The 27,465-nt window shown below is 36.1% G+C and overlaps 1 protein-coding gene across 1 annotated transcript in view; it reads left to right on the forward strand.

Annotated features, from left to right (window-relative positions):
• Nucleotides 1–6,701, forward strand: part of LOC107036705 (telomerase-binding protein EST1A) — a 156,603-nt gene extending 149,902 nt beyond the window's left edge. Inside the window, exons 16-17 of the mRNA XM_015254835.1 lie at nucleotides 3,524–3,826; nucleotides 5,201–6,701. Coding sequence (XP_015110321.1) covers nucleotides 3,524–3,826; nucleotides 5,201–5,337 — 440 coding nt within the window. The 3' untranslated portion in view covers nucleotides 5,338–6,701. The remainder of the gene's footprint in view (nucleotides 1–3,523; nucleotides 3,827–5,200) is intronic.
• The last annotated feature ends 20,764 nt before the right edge of the window (nucleotides 6,702–27,465 follow it).

Below are 27,465 nucleotides of genomic sequence, written 5' to 3' on the forward strand. Positions count from 1 at the left end.
TACAAATTCCCTCGGTGAATTCCTCCTCTAAAATTCCACTCTCCTCGTCTTTTTGTTCTCCATGCAACGTTTTATTGCATCGTGGCGCCCGTGGGGCCGAATATGGAGATGAATATTCAGAACCAAAATGACATGAATTTTTCCCTGATATTTCCGAATTTTCACTGAATAGTTCAACCGAAAAATCAAGTATTTTATTGATTTTCAGATCGTTCGAACAGAAAATCAATAGAACATTTGATTTTTAAATGACAAGATTTCCTGAAATTCCATCCAAAAATTTTTAACATCGTGATAACTCTCTCAAAATTACTTCTCCATGCAATATTCACAAACTCCTCTATAAAATCAAGTATTTTATTGATTTTCAGATCATTCGAGCAGAAAATCAATGGACCATTTGATTTTTCAATGACAAAATTTCCTGAAATTCCATCCAAAAATCGTCAACATCGTGATAACTCTCTCAAAATTTCTTCTCCACGCAATATTCTCAAAATTCTCTATGAAACTACAAATTCCCTCGGTGAATTCCTCCTCTAAAATTCCACTCTCCTCGTCTTTTTGTTCTCCATGCAACGTTTTATTGCATCGTGGCGCCCGTGGGGCCGAATATGGAGATGAATATTCAGAACCAAAATGACATGAATTTTTCCCTGATATTTCCGAATTTTCACTGAATAGTTCAACCGAAAAATCAAGTATTTTATTGATTTTCAGATCGTTCGAACAGAAAATCAATAGAACATTTGATTTTTAAATGACAAGATTTCCTGAAATTCCATCCAAAAATTTTTAACATCGTGATAACTCTCTCAAAATTACTTCTCCATGCAATATTCACAAACTTCTCTATAAAATCAAGTATTTTATTGATTTTCAGATCATTTNGGTTTTATACGCATTTGGGGGATGGGGATTTCAATTCGAAAGATGATTTTTTTGTATCAGGCTGGATTGTAGCAAGCCGTCTTAAGTGTAATATAAGGGTAGCCACTAAGTGTCAGAATATAAGGGTCAAAAAATGGAGGTTAAAAAATGAAGGGCAGAATATTAGGGTCAAAACACTAGGGTCAGAATATAAAAGTAAAAAAAGTGAGTGTGAGGCCATGAGGGTTGAAATATAAATCATATATTATGCTTGATGACCGTTTTTAGTCCTTGAATGACCCTCATTGCCTGACACCCACTTTTTTTATTTTTATATTCTGACCCTCATTTTTTAACCTCCAGTTTTTGACTCTTTTATTCTCACACTTAGTGTCTGACTTTTATATTACATTTGAGAGCGATTGGTACAATTCGGGTTGATACGAAATAATCGTCCTCGAATTGAACCACCTATCCCCCATTCGAGTATACAATATATACTTGATTCAAGGATATTATATACATATAAGTATTATATAATAATTATATAATAATATAATAATTAGAAATTTCTTGAAATTTCAGTCACCGCGTCATGTGAATTTTCGATGTTCTGAGGTTGAATTCAATTTCAAATGAAAGCGTTCACTCATATTCTCATTCATCTTGAAAATTCAAGAAAATTGGGTTTTTCATGTTGAACAATCATTGATTTTTCAATGAAAGCTCGAATTTCTAAACTCATCGTGAAAATTGAACATCACATGCAATTCAATTTTCAATAGATTGAGAATTCAGAAAAGTTGTTGCCTGAATTTTCCAAATTTTCAAGGTTTTTCGGTGCCGAATAGACTTGAAAATCGAGATTTACTTGAATATTCAAGAAATTGACTGATTCGTCAATGAAGAAATGTACAGAAATTTCATGTAACTTTGTCGTTGTTAAAAATTTCCTTTTTTCACTCGAAATTTCAAGAGTAATTTTTTAACAGTGTACTCGAATCAACAACAATATACTTGAATCAAGTAGAAAATATACTCAATTCAATTTTTTTTTGTGAATAGAGTCGAAAGGATCGTAAAGTGATGGACAGATTGTCGAAATCCACGATTACAAAGCTTCCATCCGGAAGCAAAAAGAAGAAAGATATTAAGGTATTTATGGCGTGGTCAGGAGGGATCGAAAAAAAGTCAAGAAATTGATGATTTTTAAAAATACATTCTTTGATTTTTTCAAAACTCCTATGCAAAATCCCAGAACGCCTAGGAGAATGGGTGAAACAGAAATTTTTCTTAAAAATGCATTTTAACCCGGGCTTTTATGGGAATTCGGAAAAAAATATTAAAAATAGAAAAAAAATCGTCATGTTCCTGAAATTTCGCACTTGGATGGAGCTATCATGGAGGAACACAAAAAAAAATCCAAGTGGCCTAGGAGAATTGTTTAGAAGAGTTTATCTAAAAAACTTATGAAAAATAGGAATTCTGCGTGCGCAAGTTGGAATAGCGACAACGTCGAGGTTAGGAATCGTAGAGGGGAAGCGCGGCAAATACGAAAGGGGTTGTAATGATACATTTCGCTATGGGAAGGAACATAACAGCTGAGTGAATCAGTGCTGCCAACTTGTACCTCGAACGGCACGACGTTGTCACTTTTTCTATCCATATTAATTATTTCCCAATTATCCAAAAGACAAGCTAGAAAAATAAAAGAAGGCTTGAAATATGTGGAAAAAATAGAAAAGTTATTAAAAAAATATTTCGAACACAAAAATGGTCGAAACAGATTGAAAATTTGTAATTGAAATATCGTTTTTTTTAGTTCAGCGATTGGTTTTCAGCGAGAGAATAATAGATTTCCCTCCGTCTCACCTCCTACATGCCCACCTCGCCATAAATACCTCAAGAGGTTATGCTCTGCGACTCAGATTCTCCATCGACAAAGATTTCAAACTTGTCACCATCTTCGTGAATCAATGAGAATCCCTCAAACGTCTCTCAAGAAGCTTCTCTCAACTCCCGCTTAATTATTCCTCATCTCTCCTGTTTATTATTTACGACTAATAGACATGCAGAAAGAAACGAAAGCGATGACGAGACTTTGCAAAGTAAAACCCCCGAGTGTTAGTCGCGAGACGGAACAGGGGGAATCCCCGGGTAATCCCGTTAGATTCTCCTAGCACTCAGTCCCCCCTGTTAATCCCCCATCCTCTCTTTTTTTTCTCCTAAACTTGCTACAGGCGTAATGAGTTTTCCCAAAAAGGGCGAAAGTTCTCAGTAATCAGGTAGCTAACGTAATCTCATTTCGCTGGTTTTATTTTTACTTTTAATGAAGTTGCATCCGGCGAGGTTGGTAGCAGTGAACGCTCTTGTGTAATCCTCTCTATTGAATTTTTAATACCGCATGTGGCGAGTCCCCCATTCAACAGTTTGGAAAAGCGTTGGTGTACCCGTTAAGCAAATACACGCCTAAAATTCCTCAGTATTCATGCACACATCTCGGGAGTTTGCTTTCCTCTGATTCATAAAGATGAAAATTTTTCCATTCTTTTTTTTTCCACGAGGCAGAAGAATCCTTTCAACTCCTCTCAAAATACATTATCTCATCGTCACTCTGGGGAATGAAAAAAAAACCTTGGAATTTGATTTACAGTTCTGAATGAGCTTGAGGGATTAGCGAGAGGGGCAGATCCGAGGGATTGCACACCAAATTCACGGGCTACGCTCAATCCAGAGCACGTTGCTAGGGTGGCTGAATCCGCTAAGTCTGCGTTATCTTTCGCGAGGAGTAGGAATCCAGCGATAAGATGCCTCACGACTAGGGGAACTGTTTTGTCATCCAGTACTTTCACTGTCGAGGAGGACACCAGTCTCGACGGATTGACGAGGAATGATGACAGGATCTTGGCAACGTGTTTGAGCTTGTGTAAAGGATCCAAGGATCAAGTAGTTGTTGGTGAGTACTCATTTGTTCAGGTCAATTCAAATTGACACATTTTTTTACTTTAAGCGGACGATGATGTTATTGGGGAATTTCGGTGCGTCGAATTTTGTAATTCTGTCTCAATCGATTTGCGATTTTTTGTTCTTCTTAAGGTGTTTCGTACGAGAAAGATAAATAATGAAGTTCATCTGGAATTTGTATTGAATGTTTATAATCACAATTTAATTATCTATGAATTTTGGTAGATTTTTTTCAGATTTACTTTTCGAGTTATTAACCATCTGAGCTAATAATATAGTTTCATTCTAAACAGAAAAATCTCCGTAAGAGCTCATGTATATAAGAAGCGACTTCAATCATTAATAACTTGAAAAGGAAATCTGAATTTTTTTTAGGAAAATTCAAAGATAATTCAATTGTGATTATAAACATTCTATATGAATTTCAGATGAATGTCAGTATTTAGCTTTTTCGCACGAAACACCATAACGGGACATTCACCTGAAATAAAAAAATTGTTTTTCGCGAAAACACAATTCAAAATATCATTGTTCGCGTGATTTTTCCTCAGAAATCTGATTTTGTTGAGCGAAATAGTCCCCGGCCACTCAAAATTAAGGAATCGATTTTTTTTTAAATTAGAAAATTAGTGATTATATTCAAAAACAATTTTACAAAAATCATTGAGGATGTTTTCAATTCTGATTTTTCGATTGAAAAATCTCAAATCCCTCATTTTTAATGGAGAGAGACAAATTTGACCTACAAAATCGGACTCCTGAGAAAAAATCCCGCGGAAAATAGGATTTCAAATTTTTTTCTCGAAAAACGAAAAAGTTTGTTTCCCGGGGTGAACCTTCCCTCAAATGTTCCATTTCTTTCTCTGAAGTATAAAAAACAAAGGATAAGTGCATGCCATGCTTTAGAACATGAACTCTGACACGAATAAAAAGCTGTGATTCAATATTTCGTAACAGTACCCCAGAAAAATGATTTATTTAAATCAAATAAATAAGTTTATTTAAATAGTATAAAATGAAGTTTTTATTCACATTATTTTTTTTATTTGAGGTTCTGTTTATATTAAATGATTTTCTTTCATAATTAATAAATTTTGGGTGATCCAAGTAAATTCTTCACTAATAATAAACAACAATTTTTTATGTTAAAAAATTCATTTATTTGAATTGAATACATTTTTTCCTCGACCGAACTTAATGAAAATTGATTTCGATACTTCGACGCACGATAGATCGATGTCCCCGGCTCCAATCGATGTCTCCAGCCATAAAAAATCGATTCGCCAGATTCTCGTAATTCTCCACTAAAAAATCCCCGATAGAAAAGAAATAATTAACTCCATAAATGGTACCCTTCCTGCTTCAGAAGAAGGACAACCAAGGCGCCTAAGACGAGAAGTGGTCCTCCTCACTGAAGATAGAAATCTCCGGGTAAAGGCACTCGCCAGAGACGTTCCCGTAAGAGAAGTACCCGATTTCATACAATGGGCGGGTCTAGGTTGACTATCCGAATAACGTTTTTCCACGTGATTCCACTTAATTTAAATGAACCATTACTCCAATTGGAATGATGTGAATCAGTCGATAACCAACTGATTTTAATTTGACATTGATAACGTCAAATTCATTCAATGGACAAGTGGCCACTCACGGTCAGACATTTATCCTTCTTGATCGAAGGGTATTGAATTTATTTATAAACTAGTAATCCCTAGGACATATTTCTTTAACATATTGTAGAGATTTATTAGCCCAACTTAGATAGCATCTGTATTTTTTCCATAAATTACAATCTTTTAATCTAATCGATAATTAATTGCATCTATCCATAAATCAATTGAAATCAGTAATTTTTTCTGAATGCAAATACAAACAGTGGAATTTTATCGGACAGTTTCGTATTATACTTTACATTGTAAATGTTTCATCATTATTTTTGTTCAGTTGAAATGTCATTTATTGCATCTGTTGAATCACATAACATGATCATTACACATTTAATCATGATATCTACGTTGGGATGTTGACGATGTCTTGCCAATGGCGATTAGAGACGAAGACAAATGATATAATTGGGTAAGATGAACCTATTAGAAGAAAACATAGTAAAAATAAACTGACATCTCCTGTGGTTAGGACTAACTGACGGCATTAATCAGGTAATTAGATGTTTAGCAACAGTGAAGAGGAAAACAATTGATTTTACATAGTTTTTAGAATGATGTAAGAACCTTCAGACGAATCATGAATGCTGAAAAAATAAATGAATGAACGGAAAAATAAGTAAAATTGAATTAGGTGATAATGGTCAGGCATTGACGCTTACGGCTACAAGACACTTTGTATTTTTCTTACCTCCGCCGGAGCTGCTGGGTGCGAGACGTAATGCACTGTCAGAGTAATTAATTGTTTTTGTGATTGCATTATTAAAAATATCTAGACTAAGAAGATTGGTGAATCATGGAAACGATTTAATGAGTGTATGTGAGAACATTCCGACGGTGCGAGAGATAATTAAGAGATTATAAGTACATCTGGAGGAATATAACATCCGACGTAATTGGAAAATCTTGAAGAGAATTTTGCATTCGTCGATGCTTTTTAAGGAACTTCCGCAGTAAGTATATGGGAGTAGAAGGGAATGGACTGTAGAGCTGAAATATTGAGAATATATTCTTTGAGTGATTACGAATATCCTCCCGAAGTCCCAGAACGCTGAACCAAGTAGATTATTAAGGAGAAAATATGAAAAATGTGTCATCAATACAGAGTTTTATGGCACCAGTTTTTCAAACATCACAAAAAAATAATCGACAATGGAATAAAAATCCAAACGCTTCACGAAGAGAACCGTATATATTTCAGGAACATATCCCCACAATTTCATTAGTCGTCACCACAGGGATTACTTGTAATTATTGAAAATGTAGGGCATAGTTTGGGATTTTAGTTACGTTAGAGGAAACTGATGGCTGAACATGGCAACGAGAGAGGTTAGAGTGCGCGCGGCGGAGGCCATCGTGTGAACTCCGCCAAGGCATAGGGGAGGTTGGGGTAAAATGGACACTTTTGACTTTTTTTAAAATGTTAATGACGTGCTGAAATGTTGATAAAATTCAATAATTTTTTATCGATTGCAAAGAACAATTCTTTTCCTTTGTGATGAGCCTAAACTGAGCTGAATTGATAAATTTGTTTCTGAGTTATGAGTAATTAAAACAAAAGTCTAAAGTGTCCATTTTACCCCACTCTCCCCTATGCTACAGATTCTATAGTACACTATAGGATTTTATCGGGACACAAGAATACCAACTGCGTCGAACAAAAATGCGCGGTTGTCAAATCTCATGAAAACTTTTATTTGTTAAAAAATTCGGATAAATAATATTTCGGAATAAAAATCATTTGGAATTGATTAATCATGAATAATAAGTGCAAAAGAATCCAAACGACGAAATATCGATGCACCCGTGAACTTTTCGTCATTTCATTATTTTTTTTTCAAAGGATGCAGCGGAGTGTCGGAACCTTTGATATTTTCCCCCACTCCATAGATCCAAAATTTACTGCGGAAATTCCTTAATTTTCACCTCGGTAAACTTGAATGAACTTAGAAGAGCCAGTAAAGTGTTTTAGAACTACTGAACAACAGTAGAAATCAACGGATACATATTTTTGACAAATTAGTTATTTAATTATAATATAATGGTTGAGTAATAATGAGTGGGAAGTGAGCACGTGAGAATATAAATGACGAAAGAATGCCAAGAGAAGAAAAAAAGGAGGAAATAATAGAGAAGAAAGAACTCGTCTTTATCGTCTAGTGGAATTTTTGTAATTAAATGTTAGGGGGAGAATTTCACACGAGAAAAATACGTAATAATAGAGCGACTACGATCGAAATTGATTCAAGTCGAAAGGTGGTTTTTAGAGTTTTTTCTTTTCGTCTATTTTAGAACTGTTTTTTGTTCCCTTTTAGCTCAATTTTATTCACTTTTTCGAAGATATAACTTTATTATTATTCTCATCATTCATTCATTCGTTCATTATGACTACATAGTTAGATTTATTTTGGAGAGAGTGACAAGTTGGTGAATGAAACAATCAAGAGAATGAGTTTTTGAAAAAATGACATTACTTTACATGCGATAATAACTCGAAAATACTGTGAAATTTCTCCTGAATATCGTGACTACCAACGAGAGCGTTCATTCATCTCACTCTAGCCCTCTTTTTATGATTTATAGCTTTGCAAACAGAAATGCAATTCAATTGCTGAATCGAAATAAACTTAAATACGCAAGACAGAAGTATGAAGCATTATCCTTATTTTGGTTTTTATCTCAGGTAACAAAAAAAAATCGTTAATCTTATCGCGTTAACTTAATAGAAATCCATTACACAAATTTACTGATTTATTGTAATACGTAATAATGAATAAAGAGAAAGTAACGTGACACAGCAAAACTGAACTAGTTTTCATCCTCCGTCCTTTGACCCTATAATATGAAAACGAGACAGCGTTAGTCATGATTTGAAGGTTTACACGTGTGTTCATCCATTTCCGATATTCCTATGCAAAAAATTGGATTTCTCTCCCTAGATGGCGAGAGAATAGACAGTAGCCTATCCCCTCTTCGGGAATATGGGAATTTTAGGAGTGACACAAGTTACTCATCTCTTACCAGTTAACGAGAAAAAAAGCCATTCGTTACACATTCAAATTTATTTATTCGATCGATTAACACAGCGTTGGTCGCACAAAAGTTGCGAACGCCATTGGTCGCGCTGCGCCGTACCAGGGGGCCTATTCTCGAAATATTTCCGTGCGCGGAATCGACGCCGTTGACGGAACGCCTATATGATTCCTATACGCAATTCGTCTACGAAGCCACTTCCGTGCACGGAAATATTTCGAGAATAGGCCCCCCAGTAGACATTGATATAATGATAAATTCGAAAAATTTGGGAAAAGTCTGAAAATAATCAAGATTGATGTAGATCGTATACCTGAAGAAATCCCGTGAGATTTTGTAACTTCCCGATCTATCGGGTAGTCATAGTAATGACTCCGAAAATCGAATATGGAATTTCCATGATTTTTTCACATTTCTTGACGTCTAGAATCATTTTGAACAAATTTTTATGTTCAGTGTTAACCTTAAGTTACCCTTAACTTTAAAAATCTTTGCTCAGCCTTAATTTCCGTCGAAGTTTCTAGGCAATCGGAGAATTTTCTTCAATTTCTCAAAATTGGAACATTCCCCCGAATTTTCTAGAAAACTGGAGAATGTTCTACAAAAATCTAGAATTTTCTAGAATTATGATAGATGACGCTTCGGCATAAAAACTTTTTCCCAAAATGATCCTCCATATAAAACCATAGACGTATTCACGTCAAAATTGTGAGGAATATCCCGTGTAAATCATACAATCAAGAATCCAGTATGTGTAGAATTTCCTCAAATTTTCTAAGCAACCGGTGAAATTTTTTAAATTTTTTAAAATGAAATTTTTTTTTTTATTTTGAAAATTTTCTCGCAATTTCTAGAAAATCGGAGAATTTTATAGAAAAATCTAGAATTTTTTATAATTCTGATAGATGGTGAATCACACGATCAAGAACCCAGCATGTGTAGAACTTTCTCAAATTTTGTAGTCAACCGGTAAATTTTTTCAATTTCTTAAGACTGGAAATTTTTTTAGTTTTTCGAAAATTTTGAAAATTTTCTCGAAATTTCTAGAAAATCGGAGAATTTTATAAAAAAGTCTAGAATTTTCTAGAATTCCAATAGATGGCGCTGCGGCATAAAGACTTTTCCCAAGATGACCCCCCATTTGAAACCATAGACGTATCCACGTCAAAATTGTAAGAAATATCCCTTATGAATCATTCAATCAAGAATCCAGCATGTGCAAGCATATACCTATGGGCACATTAGCGCCTCCTACTTGGGATTGAATGCCAAACTCAGGTGAAGAGTCCTTGTATGGAAACAACCTGCAGCAGATCTGTACGAATGTTGCAGTCGTCATGAGCAGCTCCACGAGTAACGTGGGAGAACAAAAAGCCATTTTGAAATGCTCAACTTTTCGCCCTTGTTGCACAATGTTGCACAATGCACTATTCAATGTGGGCTGAATGTAAGGTGCGGGACTTGCCCGAAAATCATGACATGCGTGATTCACCTGTTTGTGAATCGTGACATAAGTGGAAGGCCCTGTTGCATGCTGTACTGTTTCATCCGTAAGTATAAAAATTATCCATTGAAGTTTTGGTTCATACAACTCCACCAGATGAGGATAATGTGTTTATGACAGGAGTGGAATCTCTGAAAACAACTCTAATTCAGTAGTGAAGTGGTGAAACGGTTCAAGTCGACTCATCTCCCAGTTGAGTTTTTGAGGAATATTTCCAAATCTAAGGGAGATAGCGAAATTTTCGTAATTACATTTCTTGTAGCTCTCAATCGGCTCTACAAAAAAGGTTATAACAAAAACTTTGCTATCTCCCTTAGATTCCGAGATGTTCATTGAAAACTGGTCAATAATGAAAACTGACTTGTACCGTTTTACCACTTCGCTACTGAATTGAATCTATTCATCCAATAGTTTTTTAGTTTCAAATCCAAAATATTAACACACGAGTTTAGCGTTCCCGCTTTTTCACGTGTAACGTACACTATTTTTTGAAATTAGTGTTTGGAAAAGTCATACATAATTTTTTTTAACCGGAAACTACTTCTGAATGGAAAATCCTACCAAACCCTGTCGGCCTGAGGGAGAACGAGCATCCGTGCTTATGTAGGCGCTGTGTGCTGTAGTGAGCGTTCCGTTCAGAGGATTGATAGCATCGGCCAAAAACTAACAGGGACGTCAATCAAAATACACTTGAATTTTCCAGCGAATTCGGTAGATTTTTCTATGAAATTTGTTCGTACGTGCAAGCACGGACTGCACACAGTTACCCCGTAAAATACTGAGATCATTAACAATTAAAAGCAGAGAATTCTAGCCGTATGACTGATACAATTCAGTTGAGTGGACCGACTGGACCGATGTTTTCAGCTACACACGCAGTTACAGGAATAACGACACCGGATTGGTCGAAAATGAAACTGCAGCGCCATCATTCAAACAGTGACATAGGAATGAACCCCAAGTTGTAACTAGAAAGTCAGCTATTATAAACGAAAAATGAATCCTGTAGCCAAAAAGTCACTTTTCCTTTACTGTCATAAAAGCTGCGAAAAGGGCCACTTTGCGCACAAAAATCTGTGAACGAAAACAGACTATTCCAAGCACGTTTTCNAAATTTTCTATGAAATGATATTTCTAATATTATTATTATCAAAATTAAGATTTTTTAATAATTTATTTTTCATTTTAATTTTCAGGTGTATTTTCAAATTTAAAATTTAACAATTTTGAAGATAATGAAGGGGATTCACTGGCTGAATTTATCAGTTTTTATATGTAGTTTTATATTTTGGTACATTAACGCTGGGGTGGCGCCACACGTTTTTCAGTCCTAAGGAATGCAATTCTCACTTTTTCACTCCTAAGTAGTGCATTTCTCACTTTTATATTGCTCAACGGTAAAAAAACCTACTTCTCNGGCGAGTGGGAGGTTTATATCACGAGCCGAAGGCGAGTGATATAATCCCACGAGCTAAAAAACATTTTTTCACGAGTTACGAACAATATTTTTCATCACAATGTGGCGGAAATTGGACTTTTAGGCACGCGGAGCGTGCCGAAAAGTTCACTTTTCGTCACAGCGTGATGAAAAAAAAATTAACGTTGAGGCAATGTTGAATTCAGTTTAAAATACGTCATAAAAATTTCATTCGGAAGCAAACTGCAAATTTACCATATATCCACTGGCCTTTCTGTACCCACAGGAATAACATGATATCTTTTATCAAATCGACGCTGACGTTTTTACTTAGATAACTTACTCTTTCTGGTAGGTGTCACTTCTCGTTTACTTACAACTCCACAGAATTACTGAAAGTTTATTCAAGCTCGCTAATACACGGAGAGAAATATTCAGTAAAAATTACGGAACTCACAGTTCGCTCACCGATTACGGAATCGACTCAGAAAATTTACGTGACAGTATCGTAATTTTTCACAGGAGATTCAGGTAAAAATTACGGAACGCTCTGGAAAAATTCCGTGACAATTTCGTAAAATTATCTACAACCACATTTCGCTCCGGAATTACGGAAAAGATACGTAATTTTTATCGAATATTTCTCTCCGTGTGTTCTTTTCCTGTTTGGCATGTTTTTTGCAGTTTATAAATAAACTCGCCCTGAAGAGGACCCCCACCATGGCTCGAAACATCAGTTTCTTTATATCTGAAATTTGTCTTTGACTCATTTCTGACCTCCGGTGACCGCAAGGTCGATTAATTTTAAGCCTACACGGACGAAAAAATTTAATAGAAAAACCTACCGAATTCGTTAGAAAATTCTATTGAATTTCTATTGAACTGTTCTATTAGTTCCTGGCCGATTCTATTGAAATGTTCGATAGAAAATATTCAGTAGAAAAAGTCAATAGAATTCAATTTTTCTATATAACTTATTCTATTGAGATATTTTCTACAGAATTTCCTCGGCTCAAATTTTCCAAGTTTTTTCGTTTGATTTTCTTGATGAGAAGAAAAGAAAAACACAATGAACAAAACTTGGAAAATCTATAGAAAATATATGAAGAGAATAAGTTATATAGAAAAATCGAATTCTGTTGACTTTTTCTATTGAACATGTCAATAGAATCAGCCAAAAACTAATAGAAAGTTTAATAGAAATTGAATAGAATTTTCAAACGAATTCGATAGGTTTTTCTATTAAATTTTTTCGTGCGTGCAAACCTAAAAAATATATCGACCATATCATAACGAACGCAATTTCCCACTTCTTTCTCAATCCAATCTCCCTATTCGAGATTACGTGCTATTTGTGCTATCGATGTTCCCAATTTTCGCACCTCGCTCTTTAAACGTCTCATACAATAATAAAATTCCCCTGATAGTGCAGCAAGGCTCGTTGACACTAGCGACCCCATTACGTCCTCGTGGAACTGCGGACCCAGTGTGCAAACAGCCACCACTGTCCACATCTCTCCTATTACAGGTACAGTACAACTACACTGGTATGCAAGAACCAAAGGCAATCCAGAGGTGGGAGAAGGGAGTAGGAATATGTATTCACGGTACACATTCACACACACGCGACCGGGTCAGGATCGGTTGTGCGCGGCCCTTCTTGGAGAAGCCAGGAGACGACTTTTTCTTTTTCTCTTTCCTCCTTTTTCCCTCTTTTTTTAAATGTAAGAAGAGAGAAAGAACCGTTAGTCCCCAAGCCTTCCTCACAACGCCTGTTTGATAACGCGAGATGCACTCTCTCATGTATGTTTTCTCGTTGGGCCATAGCCATTTGCCATTTGCACCGTTGCATTTAATCTCGTATTTTTTTCTCCCCCTCTCGTGTCTAAATTATTCCAATGATATTCTAATAAAGCTGGCTATAATATTAAAGGGAGCCGCCCCTCTACACTTCTCAGTAGCCATTAACTTCTCTAGACGAATCCTAAGATCAGAAAAAAAATTGGCAAGAACGAGACGGCGAGCGAGGGCGGGGGGTGGGGAAGGACCATCAGACTCTGTCTCTGAGTAAATCCGCCGCGCTAAGCGTCTGCGGGGCCCTGCTTCCTCTCTCATTCGGGGAAAGCGGGCGCGACGCCAAAAGGGCGTCGGCACAAGTTCAAGATCAGTAAAAGGTCGTTGATCGTAGACGAAAGACGCCTGGCTTGTGGCCAGTGGTACGTGAATTTAGCCCCAATGGTTGTATATCCAGTGAATTTACTCAAAAGGCACCCCATCGTGATGGGCCATCATTTTTTTTTATACATTATTTTTTTCTCATTATGAATAAATTTTCGAGAGTGATTTCCCCGGGGGCATCACAAAGGACTCGAGCATTTTGGTTTTTGCATTTGGTTCATGATGCACGTTCGGACATTTTTTTTCGTCTCAGTTTGAATTTCTTCGAATAACTCTAGCTGGGGGGGGGGGACCACACAACAGCTCACGATCGTAACTTAAAAAATTTTATGTTCCTTTTTAGCGTCAACATCTAAAAGTGAAAAGAGGATTGAAAAAAAATTGGTCTTTGAATTTATTATAATTTTTGCGGTTTTTTTTCTTTCTTTGGTCTTTTATATTTTTTGAATATTGTATGAGGTCGTAATTTTCTGCATTATGACGGTGTTACGGTTGTTGGCAAAGTGTATATACGTCGCCGTAAGCCCTGCCGGGTTATAAGTCACAGATTAGATTCGGATCGGTTTTACACCGAGACTCCCATTGTATGCGTTATATCTGTTGAAATAGATAATTCAGCACTGAATCAAGGAGAACATCTACCGATTATTGTATATGATGAGAGTATAACTCTTATTTTTTTTATTTCACGTACACAATTCACCGGGAGAGGGCACGACTCGTGCGTAAGTTTATTAATGCGTTTTCGTTCAATTGCGATCTGAGTCACGAAGTTGAACTCGAAGGGACCTTTCAGCGAAGTTTTTGGTTGAAAACGCACTTTAATAAGCAGTTGAAATACACTGGTAGAAATTTGTTGAAATTTCGTGGAAAATATTGGAGTCATTCTCGTGAGAGTGACATTGAATCCGATTTAGAGGAGAAATGATTATGAAATTTCAAGTTTGACGCGGAATTTGAGGAAATTCATGAGTTTTCCGTGGGAGTGAGATGGAAATTTCACAACTTGAGTGAATTTTTAATGGAATATGAAAATTCAGGAACAAAATAACCTGAACTTTCAATTTTTCCCTCGATTTCCCTGAATTTTACTGAATGCGATGTGAGGGGAAAAAATCATGAAATTTTAGGTTTCATTGAAAATTCTGTAAAATTCCAGAATTTTAAGCAGTAAGACGAGAATTTCTTAATTCATTTGAATTTCAAATCTAATATGAATATTCAGTGCCACATTACACTAAATTTTCAGTGAAATCTGAAATTTCATTATTTCTCTCCCTAAATCGCATTCAGTGTCACTGTCCTGAAAATTCAAGGATATATTCACCGGGATTTTCTGGTTTTCTATTCAATTTCAGGGAAAAATGAAACTGAAATTTACAGTTCTCTTTGATTTTTCCACGAAATTCTGGATTTACAATTACAAAATTCCTTGAAATTGCAGTGGTGATTAAATTCGATAAAAATTTCCAACAATAATAACATTTTTTAACAATGCAGGGGTGAAAATAATCGATAAAATGACGATGTGTGACTTTTTAGAAAAAAAGATTTTAGGATGAATTGCTCTATACCAGGATGTATTGAATCGATCGACGCAAAATTTTATGCATAAGTGTGACTCAATAATACTAATCAGTACCCAGAATCTCAGAAGTTTATTCCAAGTTTTACGCGTATTATGAAACGCCATATTAACTCTCAATTGAAAAATATTAGAAAAACACGAATATCTCGAAAACTTTGTAGGAACGGGTATTCATATTTTGATTGATCTTGATAGGGGGCGGCAAGACGAGTATTTGGAGAAAACAATCAAGTTAATCAGACCAGTAGTTTGAGAAATACTGGACAAAACATTTTTTTACAAAAAAATGAATGTCTTCTAAACCGCTTGTTCGATTTCCCCTACCCACAATCCCATCCTGTAATATCATAAGAGCTACAACCTCACCAAATTTCAACATCCCATCGACATTTTTTCGGGAGTTATCGTGCACAGAACTATTTTCTCTGTTCCTAGTTAGATAGCAACATTGTGAGTTGATTTGATAGATATTATCACAGGGAATATTTTGAAGTCAAAGAAATGCAATTCAGTCACGTAGTTTTCGAGATATTGAGGAAATAATTTTTTGAGAAATTGCTGTATCTCGAGAACTACTTGCACGATTGAGCTGAAATTGCGCCCAGAAGTGCTCCAAAGTAATACCAATTATGTAACGGAATTTTAGATTTTTAGCATCAACTTTAGTCCTTTTTCTGTGAAGATTTATGAAAATTTGCCGAAAAATTCACACACATTCGGACATTCAGACGCACATTTTCTAAAAACATTATATCTTCACGTTTCATGACATCACGGACGAAAAAATTTAATAGAAAAATCTATCGAATTCATTAGAAAATTCTATTGAATTTCTATTGAACTGTTCTACTATTTTTTGGCCGATTCTATTGAAATGTTCGGTAAAGGTACACATTATCACCCTCACGTGAAAACCTAGATTGCTATTAATGAATTTAAACCTCTTTGAGTCATCTCATATTATAGAATGGAAGCTCACATAGATCAACGGGTGTCCCCATACGGCACCTTTCCCTCTAAAGGCATGTTAATATAAATATTAAATTTTTTAAATTAAGGTATTCAAATTAAATTCAAAGTGGTATGAACCCCAGAAAACCCAATATGGATAGAGGTTGGCGAAGTGCACATTTACCAAATGTTCAATAGAAAATATTCAGTAGAAAAAGTCAATAGAATTCAATTTGTCAATATAACTTATTCTATTGAGAATGAAAAAAACTTGGAAAATTTGAGTCGAGCAAATTCTATAGAAAATATATGAAAAGAATAAGTTATATAGAAAAATCGAATTCTGTTGATTTTTTCTATTGAATGTTGTCTATTGAACATGTCAATAGAATCAGCCAAAAACTCATAGAAAGTTTAATAGAAATTCAATAGAATTCGATAGGTTCTAACGAATTCGATAGGTTTTTCTATTAAATTTTTTCGTGCGTGATTCTACGTCATCTTCAGGGAAAATTAGAAGATTATCAAAATCAACGAGTACAAAGCTTGCATTCTCACAATTTTTCAATGAAACTTACTTCTAATTTTAAACTTAGCAGAAGAGACAGCTGTAGATTTACAACAGGTTTTTCCGCGCTCTCAGGTGCTAGAAATCTCAGCAATAATTTATCACCAGTAAATGCATTTACAAGTCGTCGAGTGTATCGATGAGTGACGATTCCCATGGGGGTCATTGACGATGAAAGCGATTGAGCATCGATTATCCAATCGATGTAACGATACACTCCTATGTTTCAACGATCGATCACGTATATAGCTGTCTCGATGTTTGCATACCAACAAGGGTTATTTATTTATATATTGCACAGGTGGTTCAATTCGTTCAAACGTGATGGTATTTTTATTCAATGATGGATAATGCGAATTCCCACTCCACAATCGTTCAATTATTCATAACTTTTACTTGACTCTCCCACCCAATTTAAGGATATCCAAGTATTTTTAACAGTTTGCTGCAAATCACAGTATAAATTCCCCCATTTTCAATCATCAGATTTGTCGATTAAATGGCGTGAGCAAATTTTCGCAAAAATCATGAATATTCAACGTCATTCAGATTACATTTTGCACAGAATTATTATTCCAGTAACGAAGTGGTAAACCGGGCTGAGTGATTTTGACGTTTGGCCAGTTTTTTATGAATATCTCGGAATCTTAGACAGTTAGCAAAATTTTTCCCATGACCTTTTTTATAACCCTCAATTGGCTCTACAAAAAAGTTCATGATAAAAATTTTTCTATCTCTTTCAGATTCCGAGATATTCGGTGAAAACTGCTCAATAGTCGAAATCTGTTTAACCCGGTTTACCACTTCGCTACAGATTTGTTTTAAAAATTCGTTGTTTATAAATGAATAATTAAAATTGTTTAAACTTTTGGGAACCTAATTTTTTTAGGAATAAAATCTATTTCTGCCAGAAATCGAATTTTACCCGAAATTTTCTGGCAAAATTCTGAATATGAATAACTTTGTTATTCCGAACAAATGATTTTTATGGTGGAAAATTGATTGTTTATAAATTATTTTATTATTTGAAAAATTGCAATTAATAAATTACTGCATCAATCTTTCTGTAAAAGCAAACTTTCTGATTTTTTTCAGATTTTTAAAATATTTTCTAACGGTTCAATATCGAGATTAACATTCAGACCTACAAAGTTTAACAAAATCATTGTAAAATGGCCGGAAACTTAGGGTCAAATGGGGCTCAAATGAAAGCTCTGATGTTCGACTACAGAAGTAGGAAAACATTCTGCCGGAGAAAAATAGCCAAAGTACTTGGATATCCTTAAGAATATCCAATGTAGCATAATTTGAAAAAAATCGTGAATATTCAACGTCATTCAAATGAAATTTTGCACAGAATTATTTTTTTGAAACATTGGTTGTTAATAAATAAATAATTGAAATGTTTAATACTCAAAAAGGAAATCTGAAAAATTTTGAAGAAAATTCATAGATAATTCAATTATGATTACAGCCATTCTATATGAATTCCAGGTGAATGTCATTATTTACTTTTTTTGTACGAAACACCTTAAGGAGGTACTACGACCTTTTGGCCAAAATTCATGTTTTTTTCATTTTTCTGGGAAATTATTGATCGGATTGCCGCGAAATAATATACTGTTTTTGCGTTTATCATTATTAACTGTCTCACAAAATTTCATGGTATTGCAATCATTTTCCTGCATTTTTTCTGACGTTTTGTGAATTTCCAAAAAATTATGGAAAAAACGCAGGAAAATGATTACACGATCATGAAATTTCGTGAGTCATTAAGTACACCCACGAAAAAATTTAATAGAAAAACCTATCGAATTCGTTGAAAAATTCTATTGAACTTTCTATTGGTTTTTGGCTTATTTTGTTGACATGTTTAATAGAAAACATACAATAGAAAAAGTCCACAAAAATATCTTAATAGAATAAGTTATATAGAAAAATTGAATTCTATTGACTTTTCTACTGAATATTTTCTATTGAACATTTCAATAGAATCGGCCAAAAACTAATAGAACAGTTTAATAGAAATTCAGTAGAATTTTTTAACGAATTCGATGGGTTTTTCTATTAAATTTTTTCGTCCGTGTAATGATAAAACGCCAAAACGGTGTATTTTTTCACGTCAATCCGATCAACAATTTGCCAGAAAAAATTAAAAAACGTGAATTTTGGGGAAAAGGGTGTAATACATCCTTAATCATTCAAATAACGCTATTTCCGAACCATCGAGAGTGCCAATATATTTTACATACTTGGCGCAAGATGCAGCGGTGTTCCCTCCATCATTCAACGGGGTGGGAGAGAGAGCGGGGGTGGGGAATCAGTGGCGTTTTCAATAGCAAAATTTTCCGAATACTTTATCGATGCTAAGAAATTCCTTCGATGTTGGCGCCAACTGGCAGTGGCGCCAGAATGGTAGATAGTAGAAAAAGAGAACGAGAGTTTATCCATGAGGACAATGAAACAGTAGCAGCATCAGCCAGAGCCAAACCCCCTGTTTGTGGATATAGGCGCAGTCGAGTTCTCACGAGCCGAGAGTCCTCGTGCGTGTGACAGCGACGTGAGCTTGCACGCGCGGAATTCACGACGTTCCACACGACGCTCGTTTTCGTTTTTTTTCCCCCCCCTCAACTCTCTCTTTATTCCTCTTTCCCTTATTCACTCACCTTCTTACTTACCGTCTTTCCGTGCTGGGGACGAGAGAGGTCTCGTGCAGCAGACCAGCAGGACAACGGTGACGCTACGTGAAGTCGTCTTTCCCCACTTCGGTGTAGAAATTATACACCATTGGGGGTCAGTCAGTGACCCTGAGTGATTTGTACCGGCAGCTGAGTTGATTGAAGTTCATTTAGAGTTTGTGGGCTAATCAAGTAAACATGCTCGATTGATTTGACAATTATTCAATGGAAGTATTGATATTTACCCATAAATTATTAACTTCTCGATCCACACTGTTTAAAAATTTGTCGGAATTTTCCGAAAAGAGACCTTGAATTCGATTTCGGGGGAAAAAGTCAATGGAATTTCAAGGTTTTCTGAAAATTCAAGTCCAGTTTTACGATATGCTTCAACTTCCAAGGACGATAATAATGGGATAAATAATGGGATTTTGGAAGAGTTTAAACAATACTATTTTATTGTCAAATTGCGACGTTTCAGTGGTAATTGTAGCTTCCTCAGGCTCTGAAAGGAGTACCTTCTAGATGTTCCCTGGCGGATAGTTCATGGCTGTGATGACTGACGTGTGTTGCTGTTGGGGTTCATGCAATTTTTAATTAATTAACTAGGGGGCTACGCCCCCTACTCGCTTCGCTCGTCAACTCACACATGACCCACATATGAACCCCATATGACCTCTATGATCTTTATTCTAACCCTTATGACCTGTACTTTCTTACCCCGACAGCCCTTATTTGGACCCTTACTGTGACCCTTATTTGGATCATTATTCTAACCCTTATGCCCCTTAATCTGAGCCTCGTAACCCCTATTCTGATCCTCATGATCCTCAATCTGACCCTTGTAACCCTTAATCTAACCCTCGTGACCCTTATTCTGACCCTTGTGACCCTTATTTTGACTTTTGTGACCTTTATTCTAACCCTTATAACCCTTATTCAGACCCTCATGAAACTTATTCTGACCCTTATGACCGTTAATGAGATCCTTGTGGCCCTTATTCTGACCCTCATGACCCTTAGTCTGACCCTTAAGCTAACCCTCGTGACCCATATTCTGACCCTTATTCTAATCCTCATGACCTTTTTCTGACCGTCATGACCGTTATTCTGACTCTCGTGACCCTTATTCTGACCCTTCTGACCCTCATGACCCTTATTCGGACCCACATTGACCCTTAATTTTGGAGTCTTAATGTCGAGTACCAAATTTTCATCACCAGAAGTCGATTTGGATTTTTATAATATAGAGAGATATATTACGGATACTCCACACAGAGTTTATTGTGACCTTGCTTTTTGCTTTTATGACTGTGGAAGTTTCATCACTAATAAATTCTAATTCTGTTATGATTTTGGCCTTATCCACTAAAATCGTGACTTTTCCGTTGAAGTGGTAGAGAATTTACCCAGATCAGGGATAATTATGGTTCAGTCAGATAATTCCACGCAGCATTAAAGCCAACATCAATCTTGATCATTAGATTCTCAATTCTGAGATTTGGGATAGGTCGTGTCGTTCCGATGAAAAATGGTTAAACAGGAAAGATAAATGAATAACTGGAGCAGAAAAACACTGGTCTAATGAAGACACTGGTAATAATGAAGGATTCAATGGCATGATTGTTATGGGGAGCTGTCGATTTGATGTATTTGCTTAAATATATTAAAATTTTACATTATAATATTCAATAAGAAGAGTTAGATGATTATCTCTCTATATAAATAAAAAAATAAGGCGAAAAATTCAGGGGACGCTGGGTGCCTATACGGGGGTTCCTCTATGGGGAGGTGCCTGTATTTATAAGGGATGTCTATATGAGGGGGTGCTCGTAAAGGGGATATCTATATTTATGGAGGATTACTAAATTAGAGGGTGCTCATATGGAAGATATTCATGGGTACGGTCACACTCATGGGGTGGGGGGGAGCGAGCGAAGCGAGCGGGTGGGGGAAGGGCGAAGCCCCCCCCCCGGATTGGCGAGCGGATCGAGCAAGTGGCGAAGCCCCCTAGTATGAAATAAAATTGCCCTGATGAGGAGTGCATTTAGCACTTGAAACGTTGGCAAAGGATTCAGAATCAATGGATAGTTTTGAACATATCATGAGCGCATAATGGCCGTAGGAAGATGTTGTTATTATGATTTTTGAAGCGATTGAGAAAAATTAAGCGTGATAATTTTGATTATTGTAGAAATATAAAATCTTCATTAAAAGTGATCTATTCTTTTCCTTTTCCCATTAATCAAGTAAAGTTGCACGATTGATTTATTAATTAATTATCCAACAAAAGCATGGATACTCACCCACCAATTATTAAAAGAAAAAAAATCCGTCGAAATCTTGAGCATAATGACTATTTTCCACTCATGATATTAGATTCACAAATTACGGTCTGACCTATTCCCCCAGCTCACAGCCATCCACTGCTACTCATCTAATCTCTCATCATGGAAATAACGAAATATCTATTCGACGCCGTCCGTTATTGCCTAAAAAAAAATATTCACGAGTTCACCCACCAACGCATTGGCTGATCATCTCTGTACGACTCTAGCATTTTGCTTCCCATGTACCACATAGGATAATGACGTATCATCCACCCCGTTACAAACCACTAAGCCAGCAATGCCCCAGCGACGTGCATCTTATTCAGGGTCTCCATCACTGTCTTCACTCACCTACTACATCCAATGTTTCTCTTCGACCCGCCTTGGGGGTCCTCAGAGCACCTTCTATTCTTCTCTATCCATCCTGTGGAGTCCCCTTTTCGACCACGTATCATCACCATCCTACCCTATAACTATGCAAAATTTGTGGTAAATGGGTAAATTGATGGAAATTAGTTGTCCTCTTCAATCGCAGCCTCCGGAGTCTTCTTTTTCTGCAACTGCTCTTGCCTATTACAATACGTAGAACATATTCATCTGCATTGAGTTGTGGTTACCGCACTATTGTCACCACGGTCATTGTCACAAATTACCATTAACACTCACCGGACTAATCAGTGTAAAATATTCATCTGCATTCAGCTGCGGTTACCTGACTATTGTCAAAAATCACCATTAAGGGGTGACCGCGGTGAAATTTGAAAGACTCCAGGCGTTATAGAGACGTTTGTAAAAGTTTATAATGTGTGTTGTAGGTTAAAAATAGGCGGAGGACAGCGAGCATATGACAGCGCGCTATATGACAGTTAACATGTCACTGCGTGATGTCTTATTTTTTATGCCACGCTGTGCGATAAGTCCAGTTTAACACACGCTGCGCTCCGCGCGGCCGCTTGTAACTCGACTACCGCACGAGGTGGCATAAAACAGTATAGAGCACTCGGCGATAAATTCCATTTTCAACGAATGTGAGTACAAACCGCGCCTTCGGCTCGGCCTGTAAACTTCACATCCGTCGAAAACGCAATTTCACACCTCGTACTCTAATATACTATTTTAACACTGCGGCTACGTTCACCTCGTACCGGAAAGTACCTTTTCGTTTACGAAAAGTAAATCAACAGTCTTTTCGTTTATTTGTAAACGATAAAACTACTCAGAGTTTTTTTTTACAATTTTCCTTCTACCATTCTTGATTATTATATGACATATTCAGTTCGCTAGCACATTGTCGTATTGTGGCGAAAATTACTGAAGTATTTATGGTAAGGTGGCCATGTAGGAGGTGAGACGGAGGGCAATCTATTGTTCTCTCGCAGAAAACCAATCGCTGAACAAAAAAAAACGATATTTTAATTACAAATTTTCAATCTATTTCCATTTTTGTGTGCGAAAGATATTTTTAATAATTTTTCTATTTTTTCCCACATGTTTCCAATCTTCTTTTATTTTTCTAGCTTATCTCTTGGATAATTGGAAAATAATTAATTTGGATAGAAAAAGTGACAACGTCGTGCCGTTCGAGGTGCAAGTTGGCAGCACTTATTCACTCAGCTGTTATGCTCCTTCCCACAGCGAAATGTATCTTCACAACTCCATTCGTATTTGCCGCGCTTACCCCTCCGCGATTCCTAACCTCGACGTTGTCGCTATTCCAAGTTGCGCACGCAGAATTCCTATTTTTGATGAGTTTTTTAATTATCCCTTCTAAACAATTCTCCTAGGCCACTTGGATTTTTTTTGTCATGTTCCTCCCTGAAAGCTCCACCCAAGTGCGAAATTTCAGGAAAATGGCGACTTTTTTTCTATTTTTAATATTTTTTTCCGAATTCTCATAAGAGTCCGTGTTATAATCCATTATTTTAGAAAAATTCTTGTGATTCACCCATTCTCTTAGGCTGTCTGTGATTTTGCATAGGGGTTTTGAAAAAATCAAAGAATACATTAAAAAAAAAGCATCGATTTCTTGACTTTTTTTCGATCCCCCCTGGCCGCATCATAAGTACCTTAAAATTTGCCGGCCTAATCCGTGCACTAAACTGCTTCTTCTTTCGTTTAGTACCCCCAGCACGCCCAGAACACCACAACAATTTCCGTGTCCCTTCATCCGCATTTTTCAGCCGTCAACTTGGATTTCGTTGTCTGCGACCTCATGGGTATTACGAGGGCCCATCATGCTCAACTTTGTCAATCGGTTTTGTTTAACCTTCTGTCTTCACTTCCCCCTCCTTTTCATTCATCCTCCCACATCTCCAGTCTGACTATTGAGACTGGAAGATTCTTTCTCTTTCCTTTTTTTTTTATTACGGACTTGTCTTTAGATAACTCTGAACGCACCATGCGAATTCACTCACCGGGCACGCCCGACGACACGTCTCTCTTCGACTTCATCGACATACCACAGTAAACCGCACACGAGGAATGCTAATTTTCCTGTCTTGGATATTTCCCGCGCACATTGGACTTGACTCCTTGGCAACTGATATATGTACTTTTGGTGGAGATTTTTGTTTCAGGATGTGGTGATGGGCGTCGAATAATTGGGGTGACAACAGGGAATTAGAATTAATTGCTATGGTAATGATGCTTGGGGAGGTATAGCTATAATTCTCGATATCATGACTTCATTATAATAGTTACACGGAGAGAAAAGTTGGATAAAAATTACCTCGAATATCATGGCAAATTTTACGAATCACTTGGCGTACTGATTCAATTTTTCCGAAGTCGACTTTCGGCCTGGAAAAACCCAATACCCCCCTCCCCCCCCCTTCGTCCCCGGGTGAAAATTCAAATTTGTTATTTCGACATATCTGGCGCCTCGGAGTGTTTCACTGACCTCAGAATCGTTAGTGATACGGAATCAACGTTCACTTGGCGTAAAAATTAGATTTTACCGAAGCGATTTTCGGCCTGGGAAAACCCAAATCCCCCCCCCCCCTTTGTCCCCGGGTGAAAATTCAAATTTGTTATTTCGACATGTCGGGCGCAAATTCGAATGGTAATCGTGGAGCAAAATGTAATTTTTTCAGTGAAAAAATACGGGTTTTTAGTGAATATCCTACGATTTTCTCGGTAAAACAATACATCTACACATGGAGAAAATTATTTGGTGATTGTCAACTAGCTGTTGATATTCACCAACTGGTTGTTGAAAACAATGAATTACCAAACAGTGGGTGAATTTCAACAAAGTAGTTGGTGAAATTTAACAATTAGTTGTTGAAATTCACCAACTAGTTGGTGGAATTTATCATCTGGTTAGTAATTAATTTTTTTCAACAACTAATTGATGAACTTCAACAACTAGTCGGTGAATTTCAATAACTAGGTATTGCATTTAACCAACTAGTTTGTTGAAATTCAACATCTACCAACTGGTTGATAATTCATTTTTTTCAACAACTAATTGGTGAATTTCAACAACTAGTTGATGAACTTCAACAACTAGTTGGTGAAGTTCACCAACTATTTGGTGAATTAGTTGTTGAAATTCACCAAATAACTATCTTCGTGTATGGATGGAAAAATTGTCCTCCTGTTTAGTAAAATTTCCTACACCGGCAGGGGATTGTTTGTTTTATACCCGTCTCACGGTCACGGGGACGGATACAAAGGAATTTTTACCAAACGGGTTCGGTAAAAATCATTCTCCGTTACAGAAAAATTATACGAAAAATTGGCGCAAGTTTTCGTATAACGTTCACTGGGATAACTTGTGATGGGATACAGGATGAAGTTTACAGTTTCGGTACAAACCACCCTTACGTTTAGTAAATTTTTTCGGAACAACGGAATAAAATTCACTATTAAGCAAAATATTTTTGTTCTTTCCTTTGTTTTCTTCAATCTACAATCAATACTTTGTATATAAAATATAAACAACAGGCTTAAGGCTCTAAGGGGTTGGCCAATCCCAATCTTCTTGTGACGATTTCCGTTAAAAATGAATAAATAGAATGAACTTTTTTACGAAAAAAGCCTGTAAGCTAATAAAAGTCTTTAATATTCAGCCACGATTATCGACATCATCACTTCATTCTCCTAATCTTTAATGGGATACTCTCGCGGTAATGCATGAGAGGCTCCCCAATTTTTTCGCAATTTTTTTCTTCATCAATTTCACGAATGATGACCCTCACCTCCCATTTCGATTTTAGTGATTCTTCATTTTTTATTTTCAATATTCGAGGGAGAAAGAAATTCTGCGGCCAAGATGCTTTTTGTCTGGTTGGACCTCTCGAGGGCCCTGCAATTACTCGGGCATGTATGGACTTGAGTATCAGCATCGATTATTTCGTCGACAGATCCCAAAGTATCTTCACATTCGTGTCAGCTCGTTACACCTATATTTAGAGAACCAATTGCGCCATCTATCACACCCGCGTGTCCATCCCCTTTTAATCCACGGTTAGCAAGGGTTTTTTTATTCCATTTTTCGGTCATATAATTTTATGGAAGAATTTTTTAATTATCGCGAGGATAATGTATCATCATCGAAAGTGATAAATTTTGTTTTCATTCTTCGTTCAAAATCCTGATAAAATAAAAAATGTAGTGGAAATATAATCTTAAAATCGTGAATACAAAGCGGAAAATTATCAAGATTTTAGTGTTGCATAATTTATAATTTAACCAATTCTTCGATTCATTTGCGATTTCATCACTAGTCACAATTCTTTATTATTCTTTTTTTTTGTCAATTTCTATTAATAATATTAATATTCAATTAATATTAATATTATTATTATATTAATATTAATATTCAATTAATATTAATATTATTATGCTCGTAGATAACAGCAAATTTTTAATAAGAGCGTTTTTGCTAAATGAAGTTTCCGGTGCTGCGGTGAGTATTAATTATTGCAAAAATGAAATTTTCATTTAAACAAGTAGGAAATTGCTTTCATCATATCATAGTCAATATATTTTTGCTCATAAATTCGGAATTTGCTTCCGAATAGAATTTCTATGATGATGTATTAATTTTAATTCAATGATATTTGCAAATTCAAACACCTGAGGCCAAAATTAAGTATCCTGACACAAAAAAATCGAAATTTCGGATTTGGCGAGTACAATGCTTCCATTCGAAAAATAAAATATAATTTTTTTCATTTTTCGTCTGAACCATTGTTAAAACTGAAAGTGCAGAAACGTCACCTCAAAATATCGAATCCAAAGTAAAAAACAACAAAAATTTTTGAGTGGAAAAATCTATTATATAACTTATAAATCAATGAAAGTCTTCCTGCACAAAACAATTTGAATTTCATAATAATTTTCATCTTATCCACCAAGACTATGACTTTACCGTTAAAAAGGAAGAGAATTCTCGCAGATCGCCGGCAAATATTACTCAGTCGATTAATCATCCTTAATCTAACAGATCGTTGAAGCCAACGGTGATCTCGATAAGGAAAAGTATCGAATAACAAAATCACGAGTGATGCTGAGAAGTTGCCACACACTCAAACCCGTAATTCAAAACATATGCAAGATGCCCAGAGAGTGGGGATCTTGATTCAACATCCTTGAAACCCATACAGTAGAAACCAAAAAAAGCATGATCGGTCTCCTCCTCATTCCATGCGTAGAAGAGAGATCGTTGATGCTGATTCACAACCGTGAACTTGCCTAGGACCAACACATCATTG

The sequence above is a fragment of the Diachasma alloeum genome, unplaced genomic scaffold (assembly GCF_001412515.2).
Source record: "Diachasma alloeum isolate Michigan unplaced genomic scaffold, Dall2.0 Dall_scaffold_00210, whole genome shotgun sequence".
Taxonomy (NCBI): Eukaryota; Metazoa; Arthropoda; class Insecta; order Hymenoptera; family Braconidae; genus Diachasma; species Diachasma alloeum.